The sequence below is a fragment of the Xenopus laevis genome, chromosome 3L (genome assembly GCF_017654675.1).
Source record: "Xenopus laevis strain J_2021 chromosome 3L, Xenopus_laevis_v10.1, whole genome shotgun sequence".
In the NCBI taxonomy this organism is placed as follows: domain Eukaryota; kingdom Metazoa; phylum Chordata; class Amphibia; order Anura; family Pipidae; genus Xenopus; species Xenopus laevis.
Genome location: NC_054375.1, coordinates 117,466,752 through 117,486,547, shown reverse-complemented (window position 1 = coordinate 117,486,547; position 19,796 = coordinate 117,466,752). Strand labels below are relative to the sequence as shown.

Below are 19,796 nucleotides of genomic sequence, written 5' to 3'. Positions count from 1 at the left end.
CTATAGTGGCGGGCGAATAAATTCACCAGGCGTTAATTCACAACGAACTTCCTCGTTGCCGGCGAATAAATTCGTGAAACTGCGGTGTCTAAATTATTCTGATGGCCATTGACTTTAATGCATTTGGACAAAATAGACGCACAAAATAGTTGAGGGCGTCAAAATTTGCGGTTCGTGAATTTTTTCACAGTTTCGTGAATTTCACGGCGAATTCGTGACTTTTTCGGCTAAACTGGACAAAGTCGCCCATCACTACTGATCTGGTGGTATACTGTAATACTGAACAGCTCACAGGTCCAGGCTGATCCTGCTCAATCACTACCCCCCCCCCCCAAATCCCAGCATCCCCCTCCATTAGCAGCCAGTTCATTATTATCCCAGCATGTGACCTGATCATAACCTCTCCCCTACAAAGGCTTCAATCTGTTCCTGCAACCTGCACGAACCCATCCGCTGCTCAAGTGGAACAGCAGGGCATGCTGGGAAGTGTAGTCTCACAAGTGACAGGACTCAGAGATGCATGAGGGGGAAGAGCAGCAGAAGAGAAGGCACAGGCATGTGGTATAAAGGTCTCAGAGCACACAGACCCCAGTCACGAGTAAGAACAAAGTGCAACTAGAAGAGTCCAAGCCGGGGGTTCCTGCATTAGGAGCTCGTCTCTCAGCGGAACACAATCAATACTATGATACAAGCATGAAACAATGAGCCGCAAGCCATTGCCCCTTAGTAAAAGCCACTTACCCTGAATGTGACTGTAACAAGGGTCCCCGGACTCTCACCATTCCCCTCCGGATAAACCTCCAGCCGGGTACTAGACACAATGTAACCAGCCTGAAAACAAACTAGTTCCCACAAGAGTATGGGAGGGAGCGGCATGACTGACGCTACGAACTGGCCAATCATGTAGTGGCAGTAAAGGTGAGGGCGGGGCTGATTGCGGAAGAGCCAGTCCCGGAGGAAAGATGGTAGGTATGGGCGTATTCATTGGGGGCGGAGCCAATGTGTAGTTTGTTCACTGAGGATGCTTTGCGGTGCGAAGTTGAAGTAAAAACGTAATGAGGCAGGATTGGGCTCCACAAAGCGGAGAGAAACTGTCTGCTTTAAAGGGGAATTCCAGCTTCTAAACCAGAATTTGATAAAGAGGCTCACATAACACAGAAACCCCTAATATACCCATCACAGTTATCCGTTTCTTTAAAAAGTGTGAATAAAATCCAGCTGTTTAGCAGTTCTTCTCTTTCCGCATCATTTGAAATCCTGGCAGGGAAGGAGGGACTAAACACTGATGTTACAAATTGTAACAACTTCTCCACAGCTTACAGACAGCATGCATGAACTACATAACCCACAATGCATTGCACTGTGATGTTCCTTTCCTTATTGGAATCACGTGTGCAGGGAATTGTGGGGTTTGGAGGATGTAGGCTAAGGACAGATTGTTGATACAAAGTAACAGTAGTCAGCCAGCTCAGCAAAGTAGTCAGACAGATCAGCAGAAGAGCAGGGGGCTAGGCTTAGGGAATTGTTCCAAACCATTAAAGGTCTGCATATTTTTTAATTGAGGTTAAAGGGTTTTTTTTTTTGACCATGCCAATTTTTGTAACCACCTCACTACCATATCCATTTTACAAAATTTGGCAGGTTATGAACATTTGAACACATTTCTGTGGTTTTTATGTATTATTACAGTTTTGCTAATGAAGGTGTGTTGCTCTTTAAGTTGTGTAAGGTCTTACTTGGCTCTCTGCCAAGAGCCAATTAAGTTAGAAACTTTGTATCTTTTTCTGGCAGTTCAGTGCAGCAGATCAAAGAGAAACTCGGGACATATCAGCACATATCCGGGACTGCAGGTTGAGCTGTCAAAAGCGGTTGGGAGGTATGTAATATCACACAATAGGGTTAATATGGTGAGTGCTGCAAAGTTAAGTTTTGAAGGTAGAATAAAGCTTTTTTGGTGACTCCTTTGGCTGGGTAGTTTATACTCGTTGCTTAGTGATGTCATGGGTTATATACGGAGCTTAGTGATGTCATGGGTTATACACGGAGCTTAGTGATGTCATGGGTTATACACGATGCTTAGTGATATCACTTGTGCCACAGGCATCTTTAAAGATTGAGTATTGTATAGTGAATGATGTACCCACTTTTGAAAAAAATATAAGGATCACAGATTAGATCCATGGCCACTTATAATATCCTGATATTTTACAACTGGATGTATGTTATTTATTACAATACAATTTTCAGGGAGTCGTGTGACAGATATTCCATCACTAAGCAATGATTATAACTGATGACATAACTAAGCAATGTTTAGAAAGATATGCTTTACATGATATTCGTGACACTGTGTATTTAAAACATTGTAAAATATTTGAATATATTTAAGTCATGACCTGTATAAAAACATGACCTGGAGTTTCATGACCTGTATGAAAACACTTGGCCATCAGCTTTGTGCCCTTAATTAGTCATGGAAATCATCATCAGTGATTTATATAACACCACAAGTTACACTGTGCTTTACAATAGTTAAGAACGAACAGGGGTCTATACAGAGTAAAAATAGGATTAGAGGGCCCTGCTTGCAAGAGCTTTCAATATAAAGGGCCTGGTACATTTGAAACAAGAAATACAGAAACATTTGGTGAATAGGTGGGTGTTAGATAGGAAGGATGAAAACCTGATAGCTCAAATGAGGCAGATGCTTGAGTCAAGAGAAGACTTGCAGGTGAGAATGGGAAGAAGTAATCAGAGGAGAAAGGAGGTGATGGAGAGAAGCACAGCATAGAATGAGTGAAGGAGTGCATTTTGAGGTCAGAGCTGAAATACAAGGATTTCATTGATAAAGGCCTTGAATATGAGTGTTGTAATATGAATTTGATTGGAGAGAGGATTGAAAGCCAGTAATGGGACATGCATAGGGGGATCAGTTAAATGAATGAATTATTCTAGCCGCAGCATCTAGAACAGATTGGAATTGTAAAAAGGCAATGTGATGAAATAACTGCAAGGAGTAAGTTGTAGTAGTCAAGGCGGGAAATAGTAAGAGACTGAATAGGTGTTTTAGTTGTATCTAAGGTCGTATTCAGGTAATGTTGTGCAGATGAATACAGCAAGATTTGTTAAGTGTTTTTGGATGTACAAAAAAAAAGAACAAAACAGATGGAAGAATACAATAATTCCTAGGCAGTGTACTTGTATGGTTGATTAAAATTAAGGTGATTGAATGTGACTGGAACCTGAGGTACAAGGGAAGATGTAGGATGAATATATTAAATTCTGTTTTAGAGAGATCCAATTTGAGATGGGTATTGGTAGATTTGGGTGGCATCATCATAAAGGTGATACTGATGTCCCGAGGACAGCAGGAGGCTCTTAGAGAGAGAACACCAGAGCCTTCTTGAACTGCAACAGAGATAGAGTAAAATGGCGGTAGACTCAGAGAAGACAACATTTAAGGAATAATCAGAAAGATTTAAGCCAAGAAAGCGCTGTATCGCAAATGATGTACAAAATGTATAGATGGAGTGGGTGTTTAACTGTGTCAAAAGCTGCAGATCTAAAAAGATGAGTATGGAATAGTGACATTTAGGGGGTTATTTACTAAAACTCAAATTTATCTCATATTTTTATTAAACTAAGCTCAACCAACTCCCACCCACAATTTTATCTTATTTATCAATAAAATAACTCAAAAAGTTGGGTCGGGAAAAACCCCCAATAAAATGAGCGAAAATGTGATTCATAGGAATTTTTTTAAGTTTTGACGGCCAAATCGATATATTTTTTCTGGATATCGCCCGAAAAAAACGAAATTTTTAGGATTTGGACTTTATGCAACTTCGGGGTATAATACATATAATAAATAATATATGTTAGTATAAAAATTTGAGTTTTTGCCCAAAACCCTCGACCAGAAAAACGAGTTTAGTAAATAACACTCTTAGAATCTGCCAGGAGAAGATCATCGGTTACTTTGGCAGTGCAGTTTCTGTTGAGCATGTTGGGCAGAAGCCATATTGCAGGGGATCCAGAATGGAGTTGTAAACAAGATAATGGAAGCAGCATTAAAGTGTATTCTTTTTCTTCTATATCCAAATAAAAGAGGGGGATGATGGTCAGCACAGCTTTTCCAAATAGTATGTGTCCAATTCCTTAATAGTTGCTCTGTGCTGCAACTGCTGCAAGTATAGGAGAAGGAAGAGGAACTCCAGCAGTATTACTGCAAACAACTTTTTATTCCAGGCAGTGGAAAACACAACATGTTTTGGGTTCAATACCCTTTATCAAGTTAATAAGGACCATTAACACGTGCACCCATTTAAAACTCATATGCACTTTGACCTATGCAACATAGTGCAGTCTGGGTAATCAATTTAAAGAGAAATGTACTAACATATTTTAAGACATTTGTGCGTATATAGGTTGTATTGCAACACATAAATAGTGAAGCCATTGCTCAGACCATAATTGTGTGCACAGATATAAAAAAATACAAATGCTCATGGCCACACTCTCTGCTTGTCTGTAACATGGATTCCCTACTAGAGGCTGCTGGGAGTTGTAGTCCATAGTGAGGGGGTAAAGTGACACTTGTATCTGTGTGTGTAACATTATTAACACATAAATAATAAAGCCAGTGCTCAGACCATAATTGTGTGCACAAATATAAGAAATAGAAAACTTTGCAGCATACAAAAATTAAAACAATTAAAGTTAAAAAATCCCAATCTTGTGTTCATCTTTATTTGCTTGTATCCAATTGCGATAAGTCCAGGATGGTTAAAAAATGTGCATTTGTTAAGAACGAATAAAATGTCTAATAATATAGAAACAGTGAAACAATTTCCTGAAAGGAACAAAACGTTTTAAAAAGGGTCACTTTAGGCAGGCCACTGTCTAACTAAAACCTGGCCTACTTAACAATGAGACACTGCACATAATGCCTGTCCCAGGTAAAGAAACCTGAACCAAGCGTGTAAGGTCAAGACATCCTATGGTCAAAGAGATACAAAAATACCCAAAGTATTTGATACGACCCAATTTTTCAACACTCCCTATGTGACCCAGCATATATTATGTGGATTATAGTACAATATTTACGCCAGCATATATTGTAGTAATTTATCTCCTGTAACTCACCCATATTACATTTACGGCAGGAGATCTGTGTAAGACTGCGTGTAACTGCCATTGAATCTTTATTGTCTTAATATCTGCGAAAAAAGCAATATGCAAGAATGTTAACAAATTTTGTTACAAGAAGCAACTTAAACTGTATTGGTCATTCATCCCATGAGGTATAACACTATCTAAGCGCCTAATCCATCTGGCTTCCCTTTGGAGTAGTTTTTTATTCCAAAACCCTCCTCTTACTGGTTTTGGAACTACCTCCAACACTTTGTCTGGATGATGCCAATAAGCAGGGGAACCTGAGGGGCATGTAACAAAAGGATAAATGGTCAGAAAGCCAAGCCCAAAAGCTGGAAGACACTTTAGCAAACAGGTATCTGCAGTGGTGTAACTATAGAGGAAGCAGACCCCGCAGTAGCAGGGGAGCCTGGGGAACAGGAGGACCTGGACTGTGGGGTCTGCTTCCTCTATAGCTAATAAAATGGGGGAGCAAATTGGGCGGGAGTGGGCGGAGTCTGGATGGGAGTGGGCATGGTGGAGGCAGGAAGTGGGTGGGGCAGAGGCAAATTGGGAAGTGGGCGGTAGGATGAGGATCGGAGTGCGCCGGGCCCCTCAGAAGATTTTTTTGCAGGGGGGGACCGGCACACTCTAGTTTCGCCACTGGGTATCTGAATTACAGATTAAAAAATATCCCTCTGCGAGGGTACACAGTGGACACTCTAAGCAAGAATACATTTTAACACACCAAAAACACAACAGGTCCCTAAAAATACGCCATACCGATTTCTTACTAAAGAGCATTAGGCGATTAACAAATCACTCAGTAATCAGTGTCAGTGAGAAAAGGTGTGAAATGATCATATGTCGATTGCAGATCTAATATCACTAATGATGATAGTGTTGCCAATTTGTTAATTAATACACATCTTTTAAGCTGGGGACATTTATAGCTCCTTCTGCTTTTAGATCCATCTGGCTCTCTTCAGTGCAATATGATAGAGTAACTCAAGCTAAAGTCTTACTAGCAGGGTGCTGTAATTCTCCTTTTTTCTTATCATATCATTGTTTAGTACTGGTGCCATGTAAATAAATGATGACAAGAGGGGTCAGTATTAAGCCTCATCTTATACAATATGAATCAATATCTAGTAAATGTTGGCAACAGAAACAGAATGTGACAGTGTTCAGTGTAAAATGTATGGTTGGAGCAGCAGTCAGGGCAGAAGGTGCATCTATTCTGCACAGTGTCATTCCACTTTCATTGAAAACTGGTGCTTGATACTGTTTTGTGATCTGTTATATTTGTTGCAAAAGCCTTGCTGTATACAGTATAGGGGGCACATTTACTAAGCTCGAGTGAAGTATTCGAATTAAAAAATCTTCGAATTTAGAAGTATTTTTTGGGTACTTCGACCATCGAATAGGCTACTACGACCTTCGACTACGACTTCAACTTCGACTCGAATAATTCGAACTAAAAATCGTTTGACTATTCTCTAGTCTCTTTAAAAAAAACTTCAACTACATACTACGTAGTTTAAACCTACCGAGGTACAATGTTAGCCTATGGGGACCTTCCCCATTACTTTGCTAAGGTTTTTTTGATCGAAGGAAAATTCTTCGATGGATGGATTAAAATCCTTCAAATCATTCGATTCGAAGGATTTCATCGAACGATTTTTCCTTTGATCGTAGGATTTGCGGGAAATCTTTCAATTTCGATATTCGAGGGTCGAATTAACCCTCGATATTCGACCCTTAGTAAATGTGCCCCTATGAGTGCTTTACTCCATATTGGGACACAGGGTTATTTGTAAGTGGTGAGAACTGGTGCAAACTTAATCGGTGGATTATAAATTAGTTTAGATAAACACTATCATTAAAGGAACATTAACAATAAAAAATTAAAGTGTTTCATAGTAATTAAAATATAATGTACTGCTCCTTGCACTGGTAAAACTGGTGTCTTTGCTTTAGAAACACTAACATAGTTTAAATAAACAAGCTGCTGTGTAGCCATGGGGGCAGCCATTCAAGGTTTCAGGTCACATAGCAGATAACCAATGCACTCTGTAGAATACAATTGTATTCTATTACAGAGCTTATTGGTTATCTGTTAAGTAGCCTGTGCTTTTTATACTTTTTCAGCTTGAATGGCTGCCCCCACGGCTACACAACAGCTTGTTTATATAAAGCAAACACATGACTTTTACGAATGCAGGGCAACAGTACATTATATTTTAATTATTTTATAATGCTTATACTATATATATATATATATATATATATATATATATATATATATATATATATATATATATATATATATATATATATATATATATATATATATATATATACACTAAATTTTAGAAAAGTTGGTACCATTGACAGAGTATTTTCTGTAATTTTCCTCACCAGTTTAATAAATCCCTTATTTCCAACTGCTCCTTTCAGCTCCTCCCTAGTTCAAGAGCATTTTGCCAATGCGTCTCCATTTCTTCATGTCCCCCACGTAAGTCATCTTTATCTTCTTCTTCTTAGGGGTTTTGCACCATTCAGCCCTCAACCAAACATGGCTGTTCATATTTCCTCATACTAACCCTCTCCTACTTGTGCTTTTGTATAACCTGGTGCATTTACATGCAGGCACTTTGTACATACACTATTTTTGCATCTAATGTCTCATCTAGTAAATAAGCCCTAATGAACTGTCTACCAGATTCTGTTTTGGGTGAAGAAAAAGCATGCAATTCCATGGACTGCAACTGATTGTATGATCAGTATTGCAGATCTGCGTTCACATGTATCCATGTTATCTAAGTGTTGTCCATGTTATACTTAGGACTGTCAATGAAGTCACTGTTTGTACAGTTGATTAATACCATAACTTGAAAGAAGATTCTCCAGTGGAGATGAAGTCATAAATGCAATGCAATATTAATGATAAGAAGCTAATGATTGCAAGGGTTGGAGGAGTTGTTTCTTTTTAATAGCAAAACACAGGGGCACACATGCTTTTAAACCCCCTATCTCTGAGAAGTCTCAAATGTGTCCATTCCCCTAGTGAATGTTTTGGAATGAGATGTATAAAACAAGAATGCATTTTAGAGGTTTACTTTAGGCTTCTAGTGCTTAGGTCCCTGATGAAGCACAATAAATGATCAAGTATAACATGTACCATGGGCATTTTGTAATAGCCTACAAAACATGGAGGTTGTGAATTCATGTGTAATAATATATAATACATTTAGCGAAAATACAGGAACTAATGTCCTAAAATCAACATTTCATAACCAGAGATGTCATATTTGTGTCATTTGGAGCCTAGCAACCAGATTGCTGTAATTGCAAACTGGGGAGCTGCTGAATAAAAAGCTAAATAACTCAAACCCCCCAAATAAAAAATGAAAACCAATTGCAAATTGCCTCAGTATATCACTCTCGACATTTTAGGAAATTCATTTTAAGGTGAACAATTCTTTTAAGAACATTTTAAGCTAACCTTTTAAAATAATGTTTGAACACAGTTATTGAATTACTAGTGAGTGATAGTGGAACCTAAGGATAAGGTCCTTGCAGCACTGGAGTCCTAGGTTTGGTTCCAGCCAGCACACAATATGAAGTTTATATATTCTTCCTGTATTTGCAACGGATTCCACTGGGTACTCTAGTTTCACTACACTATAATAATGATACAGACAGGTTAACGGGTTCCTGATAAAACTGACCATAGTGTGTGTAACTATGATACGAAAAAAAAATTTTTTGGGAGGTTGTATACAATTCTGGACAAAAATACTCTTTTTACAAAGATTATACAACATTCAACCTTAGATTAATAAGATTTCGCAATTGTAAAGTGTATTTTGTGACAAAATATTTAACAAAACTCCAGTGCAAGTGTTAAAGCTAACCTTTGCTTAGCGATGTAATTTGCCAACAAATGATTTTACATTGCGAGCAGCACTTAACATTCGCAAAAAAACGCCATTTTAAACATTGCTGGAGAATTTTTAATTACATTCCCCCTTAAATGTTCTTTAGCAGACTTTAAGGTATAGAGATCCAAATTATAGAAAGATCCCTTTTATGGAAAACTCCTGGTCACAAGCATTCCGGATAATAGATCCTATGCATATATTGGGGATGTGTATTGAGCTCTGCAGCTACCTAAGATGCAATAGATTTATTATTTTATGTCACAATCCTGTTCTGTATCTGCTGGTGTCCTTCAGTTAGATGTGGCTTTTCATCGAATTTCTTTCTAGCATTATGTCCTCCCACTCTTTATAAATAGTGTTCTAACCTTGGACAGAGCTGTACCGGATACTTTTGATACAACACATTTTGACTCTACAGTGGATAAGATAAAATAAAAAATTAACAGATTATTTTAATGTTGCAATGAGCATAAACAATGCAATGCTTCTAGTATAAGGTGCATTATTGTGTCTACCTTCTGTGTATTGTTTAGTTGGGAGTGTTAAGTAGGTGTATGGAAATTGTTTGTGGTAATGATGTATTTATACAAGCTGTAACTGCATGCCAAAGTATTTACATAATCATAATCCACAAAATATCTTGTGCATTATTCTAAAGACAAATAGAAACATACAAAGCATACATTGTAACCTATATTTGATTTGAATATTTAAATGTTTTAAAAACATTTCCAAAAATACACAATTTCCATAGATACAGTAGGCGCCTCTCCCATTGACTTATACAGGACCTCAGCAGGTCTGAGATGGCGGATTTTCAGATTCTGGCTTTTTGCAGCATCATAATAATATCTTAAATAATAATAAATCTCGAAAAAATTCTATTTTTTTTCTCTAAAATTTAGAATTTTCTAGTGAATTTCTTTTTGAGGATTTAGAGATTTTAACAAATAACCCCATAAGATTAAATCTATGCACAAGTTAAGATGGCCATAGACGCAAAGATCCGATAGTACGAATCATCGTACGATCGGACTTCCCCATCTCCAACCTGCCACTAACCATTCAGATCAAATAAAGTACAAAAGAACAGATCATCTGATGTTCTGCCCCTGACAGCAATTGTACGAAAGTTATGTCCGACCAAATTGGACGATTGGCAATACACGCAGAGACATTACCCGCAGCCGACAGAAATCTATTAACCTGTCCAATTGACCAAACGACTGATCTCCGCTGGATGAAAAATGTCGGGACTCTCCACACACGGTCCAAAAATCATCCAAATCCTCGATTCGTACGATCAGATCTTTGCGTCTATGGCCAGCTTTAGGGGATGCTAAGAGGGATGCTTGCCTCCACCCCTCACCCCTCGAGAATGCATTTCTGCTGAATGTAGACAGCACTGTATTCATGGGGGAAATGTATGTCATTGTGCTCCATTCTCAGGCAGGATGCAAAGTGCAAAAACATGGCATAGGTGGCCATAGACGTTAAGATTTTTCAACCAATTTTCTTTTGATCCGACAAATCCCACAAATTATGGCAAGGATAGTAGGCACCAAACGATTTCTCATCCGACATCGGTCAGGTTAGAAAATTTTCATTGCTCACAGTGAAATGTATCCATTGACCAATTGTTTGCAGGGCCAAGCAGGCAGCTACCCACAGTTCTCCTAGCTTCAACTAGACAATATAGCTTGAAATAGTTGTTTTTAGTTTTGGAAAAATCGTACATTTAAACGATTCTTTCATAATAATTTTGGTCCTATGATAAGGAAAAGATCTTTTAAAAATCTTAATCTATGACCACCTTTGCACTAGCAGGTGGCTAGGAACTGGCTAGGACACAACAGAAGATCAAGTAAACACACACGAATTCTCACAATAGGCTAAGATAGCAACTTGCTGAAGAGGATGATCTTAAAACAAGGCCATAAAAGGTGAATGTGAAATAATGCAAAGCTACTGTATCAAATGCAGTGGCAAGACTGATGTTCGAACAAGATGGACACATGACCCAAGCTAAAGACGGACACATGACCCAAGCAGACAGGCTGGTGGGCAAAATGGTGAGTAACCTCACACATTTATTCGTTAAACTGCAACTTCTTTGCTATATTAGTTAGATCATACATCTTAGAGCAGTTTGCTTTGTCTATGATTTGTTATAACATTCATGTATGCATTTAGAATGCCATCTAGTGTAACAATAGTGTAAGCAATGTTCTATGTTCAGTAAGCATTCTTAGAATGTTCATACTTACATTGTACATACTCAGGTTGCATTGCCTATAGTCGATCAAATAATTGGAAATTCTTGAGAGTTGATAAGAATCCTGTACTGAAAATAACAGAAAAAAATACAGATTTTTATTGATTTTGAAATTTGACACGAATGAGACAAGCCGTTTTCTTACTTTCCCAAGTCCCCTCAGCTTCAGTCTCTCTTTACTGCTGTTCTACAAGTTAGAGTGATATCACACCCCCCCTTCTTGCCCCAACAGCTTGTCAACAGAAAAATAGGCAGGTTGCAAGTTAACAGTTCTCTCTGATGGATTCATCTGTTCATGTTGTCTTGGAGTTTTATTGGACCCCTCAGATACAGAGATGTTGATGTTGCTTTAAGAGAAAAGTTTATTGATCCAATGTACCTGGAGAAGTAATTATGCACAGACACTGCTAACCCAACCCTGGGGGAAGTGGGTTTTTTTATCCCTCCACTGGCGTGACAGTGCAGATTGCCCATACTGCCTTTCAGTGTCGGACTGGGATACCAGAGGCCCACCAGAAAACCTTAGGTTGAGGGCCCACTTTCCAAACTATTATACCTTCTCTCCTCACTCAACGTCTTTATTCTCGTAGTCTCTTTTTTCTACATACTATACTCTATTCTTCCATTATTAAGCCTCTTTATTCCCATAAAGAAATAGGGAATGACCATGAAATAGGCCAAAAGGTTAGAAGCAGGAGGGCCCACTGACACCTTGGCTTTCCGGGAGTTTTCCTGGTTTCCCGGTGGACCAGTCCGACACTGCTGCCTTCCATTCATTTTAAGGGCAATGGCAGACATGACTAAGGGGCAGAAAAGTTGTTTTAACACTTTTGACTAATAAACCATAGAGGAACATCCCCAGGCAAGTGTTTCTGTGTACTGGTCCTGAAAATATTGAATCGCTCCATATATGAATTTGTTAAATGCAGAAAGGTACATTTTCATGCAAAAAAACAACTAACGTTTCGGCTAGGTCCGTCATAAGTCCTGTGAGTGCTAGATTCTATTGGGCTCTTGTACATTCGATTATACAGCTCTGCACCCAGGCACCACACACTTTTATACGTGTTGTGCCGGCAACCTATGGTATATATATATTTTTTTTTTTTTAGGGATGCACCGTATCTAGGATTCGGTTCTGAATTCTGCCTTTTTCCAGTCAGAACCAAACCGAAATCCTTAAAATCAAGTGACTTTGCATCACACAAACAAACAAATCACACAAACAAATAAGTTAAAATGGAACCCCTTCTAACCCTAATTTGCATATGCAAATGAGGATTCCCATTCGGTTCGGGATTTGGCCAAATCTTTCCTGTAGAATTCGATTATATCTTCAAATTGAATCTTGCCCATAAGTTTTCACATTATAAACCATAAAGAAATGTTTTCTGGAGTAGAATTCAAACTTGCCCAGTATGTGAAATATATACACAAACATACTTGCATTTGTACATACATCTTTGCAACTTGCAGTGAGCACCGGGGCCGTACCTGGCGGTAATTCCAGGGTTCACTTGGAGGATTGTATCAATAGCCACAACCTACTGATGTTTTGTGCCAGAAGTCCAGAAGTGATGTAATTCACAAAAAAAAATTCTGGGGAAAAACATTGTATTGTGAGTTAAAAATATGATAATTTGCATTTCAATTTTGCAGTTTACACATTGCCCTTGATTGAACATATTGAACATCCCTTTGCCCTTTTTTAGACAGAAACACTGTTATATTTTATTTGGTTGCTATGTGCAGTGGGATTTTTTTTATTTTTTTACTGCAGGCAGGGTAGCAGCAGTTATGTCACTACTATTATTATGTTATTACTGCCTAGTCACAGTCAAACTAATGCTAACTGAAGATATACATCTTCATGTTGCATCTTTACGCTTTCTACTTTTTTCTTTTGCCCCTGAGATAGAGATTGACTCATAATATGACTTTTTATGAAGCAATACATTTTTTGTGTGCAATTCAACGTAATATATGATTTTTGATCATAGCTCAAAGCTTTGGCAGAAGAAAGAAAGCATCTTAACTCTTGAAAATAAATAAATATACTGTACAGGTATAGAATCCATTATCCAGAAACTTGTTATCCATAAAGTTCAGAATTACAGGAAGGCCATAAACCAGTACATTGTACTTGATCCTGACCAAGATATACTGTTATTAATCCTTACTGGAGTTAAAACAATCATATTGGGTTTAATTACAGTTTAAAGATTTTTTTAGTAGATGTAAGATATGGAGATCCAAATTGCGGAAAGATTCCTTATACGGAACACAGTTGGTCCTGAACCTTCTGGATAACAGGCCCCATACCTGTAAGGTGACAAAAAAAATTACAGATATATTCGAACCTCTGTAGAAAGTGAATTATGTAATACTTAAAAAGGTGTAGTTGTGACTGAGGTTTTCTGTTTTTAGTGCTGGTCTCCACTCCCATGGGTTCAGGCCAAAACAGTTCAAGCAAAATGGAAGCAGTAGCACACCTGGTCTCTCAGTATCCTCACCGGTGCTTGGGGTTAAAGGAGGACGGCACCTCCAACAAATGCTCAATAAGACGAAACTCCAGCACACGAATGCTTAAGGGTTCATAACCCGTGTTTATTGTCAATGCCAAACAGGAAACAACGTTTCGGGGGCGTACCCCTTCGTCACCTGACGAAGGGGTACGCCCCCGAAACGTTGTTTCCTGTTTGGCATTGACAATAAACACGGGTTATGAACCCTTAAGCATTCGTGTGCTGGAGTTTCGTCTTATTCAGGCCAAAACAGCAGATTTAGATCAAGTAACATTTGTGTTGCTCTGCTGTGAAAAACATAAAAAAATGTACCTTAGGGTAAACACAAGTAAAACACACAGAGACTTAATTATATGTGACATATATTTCACATGCAGTTTGCTTTGCTGGATTAAAAGTTTTCCTCTAGCACAGTTTATTACTTTGCTATAGAGAACAGATGCCATTGATGGATATTCATGGTTTCAGAATTAACAGAGAGACATGGTGGCAATGTGTAAAGAGAGGAATGATAAACAGATAACAGTAGCTCAGAAATCTGATAATCTTCACTAAACCAAAATGTTTTCAGGGGCTCCTTAAAGGAGAACTAAACCCTAAAAATGAGTATCCTTAAAATGCCATATTTTATATACTAAATTATTGCACTAGCCTAAAGTTTCAGCTTGTCAATAGCATTAATGATGCAGGACTTCAAACTTGTCACAGGGGGTCACCATATTGGAAAGTGTTTGTGACACTCACATGCTCAGTTGTCATTGAGCAGCTGTTTAGGGGTCGTTACAAACTTACAAGCAGAAAATGAGGGTTGTCTATAATATAAGCTGATGCTACTGGGCTGATTATTAATTCTGATGCTAATTGCATTGTTTTCTGAGCTAACATGTAGTAATTATCTGTATTAAGTACTAATCAGCCTTATATTGTGACATTTCTATTCTGTATATTGTGAGTGGGCCCCTAAGCTCAGGTAGTGATAGCAGCACAGAGCATGTGCAGTGAATCAGCAGAAAAGAAGATGGAGCTACTGGGGCATCTTTGGAGGCACAGATCTTCCCTGCTAAAGGGCCGTGGTTGCCTTGGGCTGGTATATAAGCCCAAATCATAATGTGCAACATTTCTAGCCTACTTCTGCAGTTAGGCTTTAATTCTCCTTTCAAGTAACAGGCGTTTAACTGTATATGTACAAAAAAGACACAATACAGGTATGGAACCTGTTATCCAGAATGCTCGGGACCTGGGATTTTACAGATAACCTATCTTTCCGTGATTAGGATCTTCATACCTTAAGTCTAATAAAAAAATCATTTAAACTTTAAATAAACCCAATAGGCTAGTTTTGCTTCCAACAAGGATTAATTATATCTTAGTTTGGATCAAGTACAAGGTTCTGTTTTATTATTACAGAGAAAAAGGAAATCATTTTAAAAAATTTGGATTATTTGGATACAACGGAGTCTATGGGAGATGGCCTTTCCATAATTCAGAGCTTTCTGGATAATGGGTTTATACTCTGAATAAGAGAATAACCCCGAATGCCTTTGTAGAGGGAACTCTAGTGCATACCATCCTGCTTGCAGAATATATACCCTGTTTGACAGCAAACTACAATCCATTAGAGCGCTCATTCTTGGAGTAGCGTAACATCACTACAGCATTTGTCACTTCCGCCGACATCATGTCCGCCTCCGCGGCATCACGACCCTCCAACTATGCATATGCACAGCTCTGCACACAGTTTACTACAGTTGCTAGGCAACCACTTCCCCTAAGCAATGCGCCTGGGGTGGAGGGTTTCCAGATAACGGATTCCATACCTGTATAGTACTAATGTGCTACATGGGCCGAACCAATTGCAGAGTTTATACTCTGCAATAGTCTGCATCTACCCTGTGTGTTTTTGATAGTTTATAAGTAATAACATAGGTCTATAAGTAAGTGCTCCAGTATAGGCACAAAACCCTTTAGACAGTGAAGATTTTTTCCCTTCCCTGACTTGTGGGGGCAAATTCACTAACCTGCAGAGTTGCGCTAGTGCAGCCTTCGCCTCTCTTCGCCACTTCACTAAAATCCAAAGTTGCGCTCAGGGAGGTGAAAGGTAGCGAAGTTGCGCTAGAGTTAATTCGTCAAGCAAAGCGAAGTTATGCTATCGATGCCTAATTTGCATACGGCGCCAAGTTAAAGTACAATGGACATATTTGTAGCAGAAAATACATTACAATATACAAGCCTGGGAAAGCTTCATAAATTAAAATAGAGTTGTTATTTTGCCCTATACATGTGGCCACTGTATAGTTTAGGTGCCATATGTTAGGAAATGTAGGGGGGAAGGAGGGTACCCCCAACAAAAATGTACGATCTTTTTCAGCCTTTCGCCCTTAAAAAAGTAAAAGACGCCAGCGATTTGGGATTTGAAGCAATCCCTATCTACTCTATTGCACTTCGCCTGGTCTGAGGTGGTGAAGGCAAGTCTGGTGCAAGAGGTAACGTTCAGTAAAATGCGCAAGTTAGTGAATTAGCGTAGTTACGACCCTTCGCCATAGTGCAACTTCGCCTGGCGTAAGGGTGCGAAGTAGCACTCGAGTAGGTCCACTTCACTAGCGAATTTATGCCAGCACACGTTAGTAAATCGGCAAAGTAATGAAATGACAAAAAACGTTAGCCGCTTCACGCTTTAGTGAATTTGCCCCTAGGTTTGAATTTTTTAATAAACTTGGTGTGATGCCCCTACTTTATCTTTTGATGTGGACTTTATGCATTGCTTTTCTTTTCTTTTTTACCCTGGGTTTACCTGGAGACTGAGCTGTTTAGCTACAGTACATTCTCAACAAACTCAATGTCTAGAAGGACACTTAAATCAGAGGTAAAGCTCATACATGTGTGCCTGGAAATAGTGTTCCAAAAAGGACAATTTACATCACATTTGCAATGGTTATAATCAATTAGGTACTTGTATATGGGAACACACTTGTTTAACTGTGTCTCCTTCCACTCACTTGCTGTGTGTACAGGGCTAATCTAGGTGCTTCCCTTTGTTGTTAGTAGGAAGCATAATCAGAATCTCTCATGCCATAGCTCTAACAGAATACTCTGAATACTAAGGGGGTTATTTACTAAACTCCAAATGCAAAAATCACGAAAAATTCGATTTTTTTTTTTTTTTTTTATAAAATTGGTCTTTTAAATTTTTTTTTTAGAAATGTATTAAACCCAGAGGATGGAAAAGTTTGTATCTGAAAATCCAGCATCTCAGACCTGTTGAGGTTGCATATAAGTCAATGGGAGAAGTCCCAATGATTTTTTGATGTGCGCTGGGTTTAGGGCAATACCCCAAAGTTTTCGGGTGAAAATTACAGAAAAAAAAACCGTGAAAATCGGATGAAAAACTCAGAAAAATTTGTGAAAATCTGATTTTTTTTCCCACAAAGCAAATTTTCGGGAAAATATAAACTCCGGATTTGATCGGAGTTTTCAGCAGAAAATTTTGAGATAAATTCGGATAAATAACCCCCTAACTTTATGTTGACACAGTCCATAACTGTCCAAAGTGGCATTGTACATGTGAAATATTATGACCATTTATTTAAAGGGGACCCGTCACCCAAAAAAGCAAAATGAACTTTAATTACACTATATAAATTATTTGAATCTTGTTTTCTTCAGCCTGGGATTTCGAAATTAAAGCAAGCAGGCAGGAGCCATTTTGCGGACACTGTTATTAAGGCAAGCCTCAGAATCTTGTTTGTGCACCAGAATGGGGGACCTGATGTCCATCCCCATGCCCTGGGTACACATTTAAATGGTAAAGAGAAAGGGGGAATGTGTGGAGAGCAGTGACATCTAGGAAGTGCTGATGGCATAGAGGAGGGGCAGACAATATTTGATTGACAGCTGAGATTTTTAAATGAGCTTACAACAGCTATGAATGTTTTAATAAAAATAGAAATTGGTTTTAAAGTTTAATTTGAAAAGGACTTTTATTATACAGATTTTTGTGTCTGGGTGACAGGTCCACTTTAAGAAACAGAATTCAAATTCAGCCAAATGAAACACACACACATCAAATTGCTTAAACTGCTTTTAAAGCGTAACACTGCTAGAAATTAATTTCAGTCTTTGGCAAACATATGACATGCTTATTATGGATGCAATGGCAGTGTTCTCTCTCTAGGCTACACATTCCCTGATTCCTTTATATTTCAGTTTCCAAGACATTTGTCTGGTGCACAAGCAACAAGGCTGACATTTCACAATAGTTTCAAATATGTGGCAATTGGGAGTTACACATCAGTTTGAGAAAATGAACAAAAATCAACCTTTGCTGTTGGGCAAATGAAGTATGAAAGTCTAAGAAATATGGTTAAATAAAATGGAATGGGCTGGAAACACTAGATGTCACTGCTGTCCCAAATATACTAAATTATATATGAATCCTTAAATATCAATTTTACTGAACTCAGAATGGCACATTTTATTTAAAAAAAACAGCATTGTGTTTTGTTGCATTTAGAAACATGTGCTTTGTGATGTGGGTAATGCAAACTAATGCTAACATTTAGCCCATTTTAAATAGACACTTTTAAGTCATATAACGTTTTTCCACCCCATTTAACCTCTGGGGGCCTCATTTATGTAAGAAAGTTCATGCAGCTATTCACAATTTTTTGATTTTAATTGCAGATTTTTTCCCCCTTAATGCAGTATTTTTCCTAGAATTCCAGTGCATTTGCAATAATGTGACACAACTTACACACACCAATATTGATGCAAGGTAGCATCCAATTTGGTAACGGGGCAACCCTTTTGAAATAAACAATAAAGGTGATACATTTATTGGCTTTTAGAATGTTTTAGGTAATCAGCTTGAAAAAAGGAACTAAATCATTCTGAAAGCTTGCTATAATCTATCGCCTTTCTTTTATTTCAAAAGGGTTACCCTGTAACATTTTGACTGGCTAACACAGAACAACAGCTTTACCTCCAATTTAGTAAATCATACGCAAGATTTGGGACATGGCTTTAATGGTGGTATTAGCAACCAATTGGATCCTGAGCCACAACCTGGCCTGCACCTCCAACCCCCACTATGACCCCCTACCCAGACCCAATACCCAATCCAGTACAACTGAATGCAGGTCTCTAGCACAAGCAGTGTCGGACTGGGACACCAGGGGCCCACCAAAAAACATTTGACCAGGGGCCCACCAAAGGTTTTTAGACCAAGGGCCAACCCTCAGTACTATTTTCTTCCTCTACTTACTCAACCTCTATGCTCCTAGTCTCTTTTCTTTACATACTATAATCTATTATTCAACCTATTTAGCCTCTTTGTTCTCATAGAAAAAGGGAATGACCACGAAATAGGCCAAAAGTTTAGCATCATGAGAGCCCACTGACTCCTGGGCCCACCCGGACTTTTCCTGGTATCCCTGTGGGCCAGTCCGACACTGAGCACAAGTTCGTTATGTGAAGACCATAATTGCAGGTTCAATTTTGTGTCCAAACTAGGGCTTTGCACTTGTGTTCGGAAATAGGCCCTACAATATCCTATACAACTTTAAGTAGAGTGCAAATAGTTTCCTAATGATAACTTTAGTTATAAGAATTCCTGTTTAATATTTACAGAACATTTAGTACCAATGCCAAGGAAATGCCCAAATGGAACTTACCCAAAAGGCATTATTTAATATTTCATATTCATATATTTAATTGGGATATAGGTATGGGATACCTAATTTGGAAACTTGTTATCCAGAAAGCTCCAAATTACGTTAGCGCCATCTCCTGTAGTTCATTTTAAGCGAATAATTCAAATTTTAAAAAATGATTTCCTTTTTCTCTGTAATAATAAAACAGTACCCTGTACTTGATGGTAACTAAGGTTCATGAATCCACATTGGTGGCAAAACAGTCCTG

The 19,796-nt window shown here is 38.4% G+C and overlaps 1 protein-coding gene across 2 annotated transcripts in view; it reads right to left on the bottom strand.

The window, feature by feature from the left end:
- Nucleotides 1–15,584, bottom strand: part of klhl25.L (kelch like family member 25 L homeolog) — a 34,600-nt gene extending 19,016 nt beyond the window's left edge. Inside the window, exons 1-4 of one of the 2 annotated variants that reach the window (XM_041585006.1) lie at nucleotides 15,447–15,584; nucleotides 12,850–12,954; nucleotides 11,348–11,424; nucleotides 5,146–5,219 (exon numbers count right to left, since the gene is read on the bottom strand). In XM_041585006.1, coding sequence (XP_041440940.1) covers nucleotides 5,146–5,197 — 52 coding nt within the window. In that variant the 5' untranslated portion in view covers nucleotides 5,198–5,219; nucleotides 11,348–11,424; nucleotides 12,850–12,954; nucleotides 15,447–15,584. 2 annotated transcript variants of the gene reach the window in all.
- Nucleotides 15,585–19,796: the final 4,212 nt, after the last annotated feature.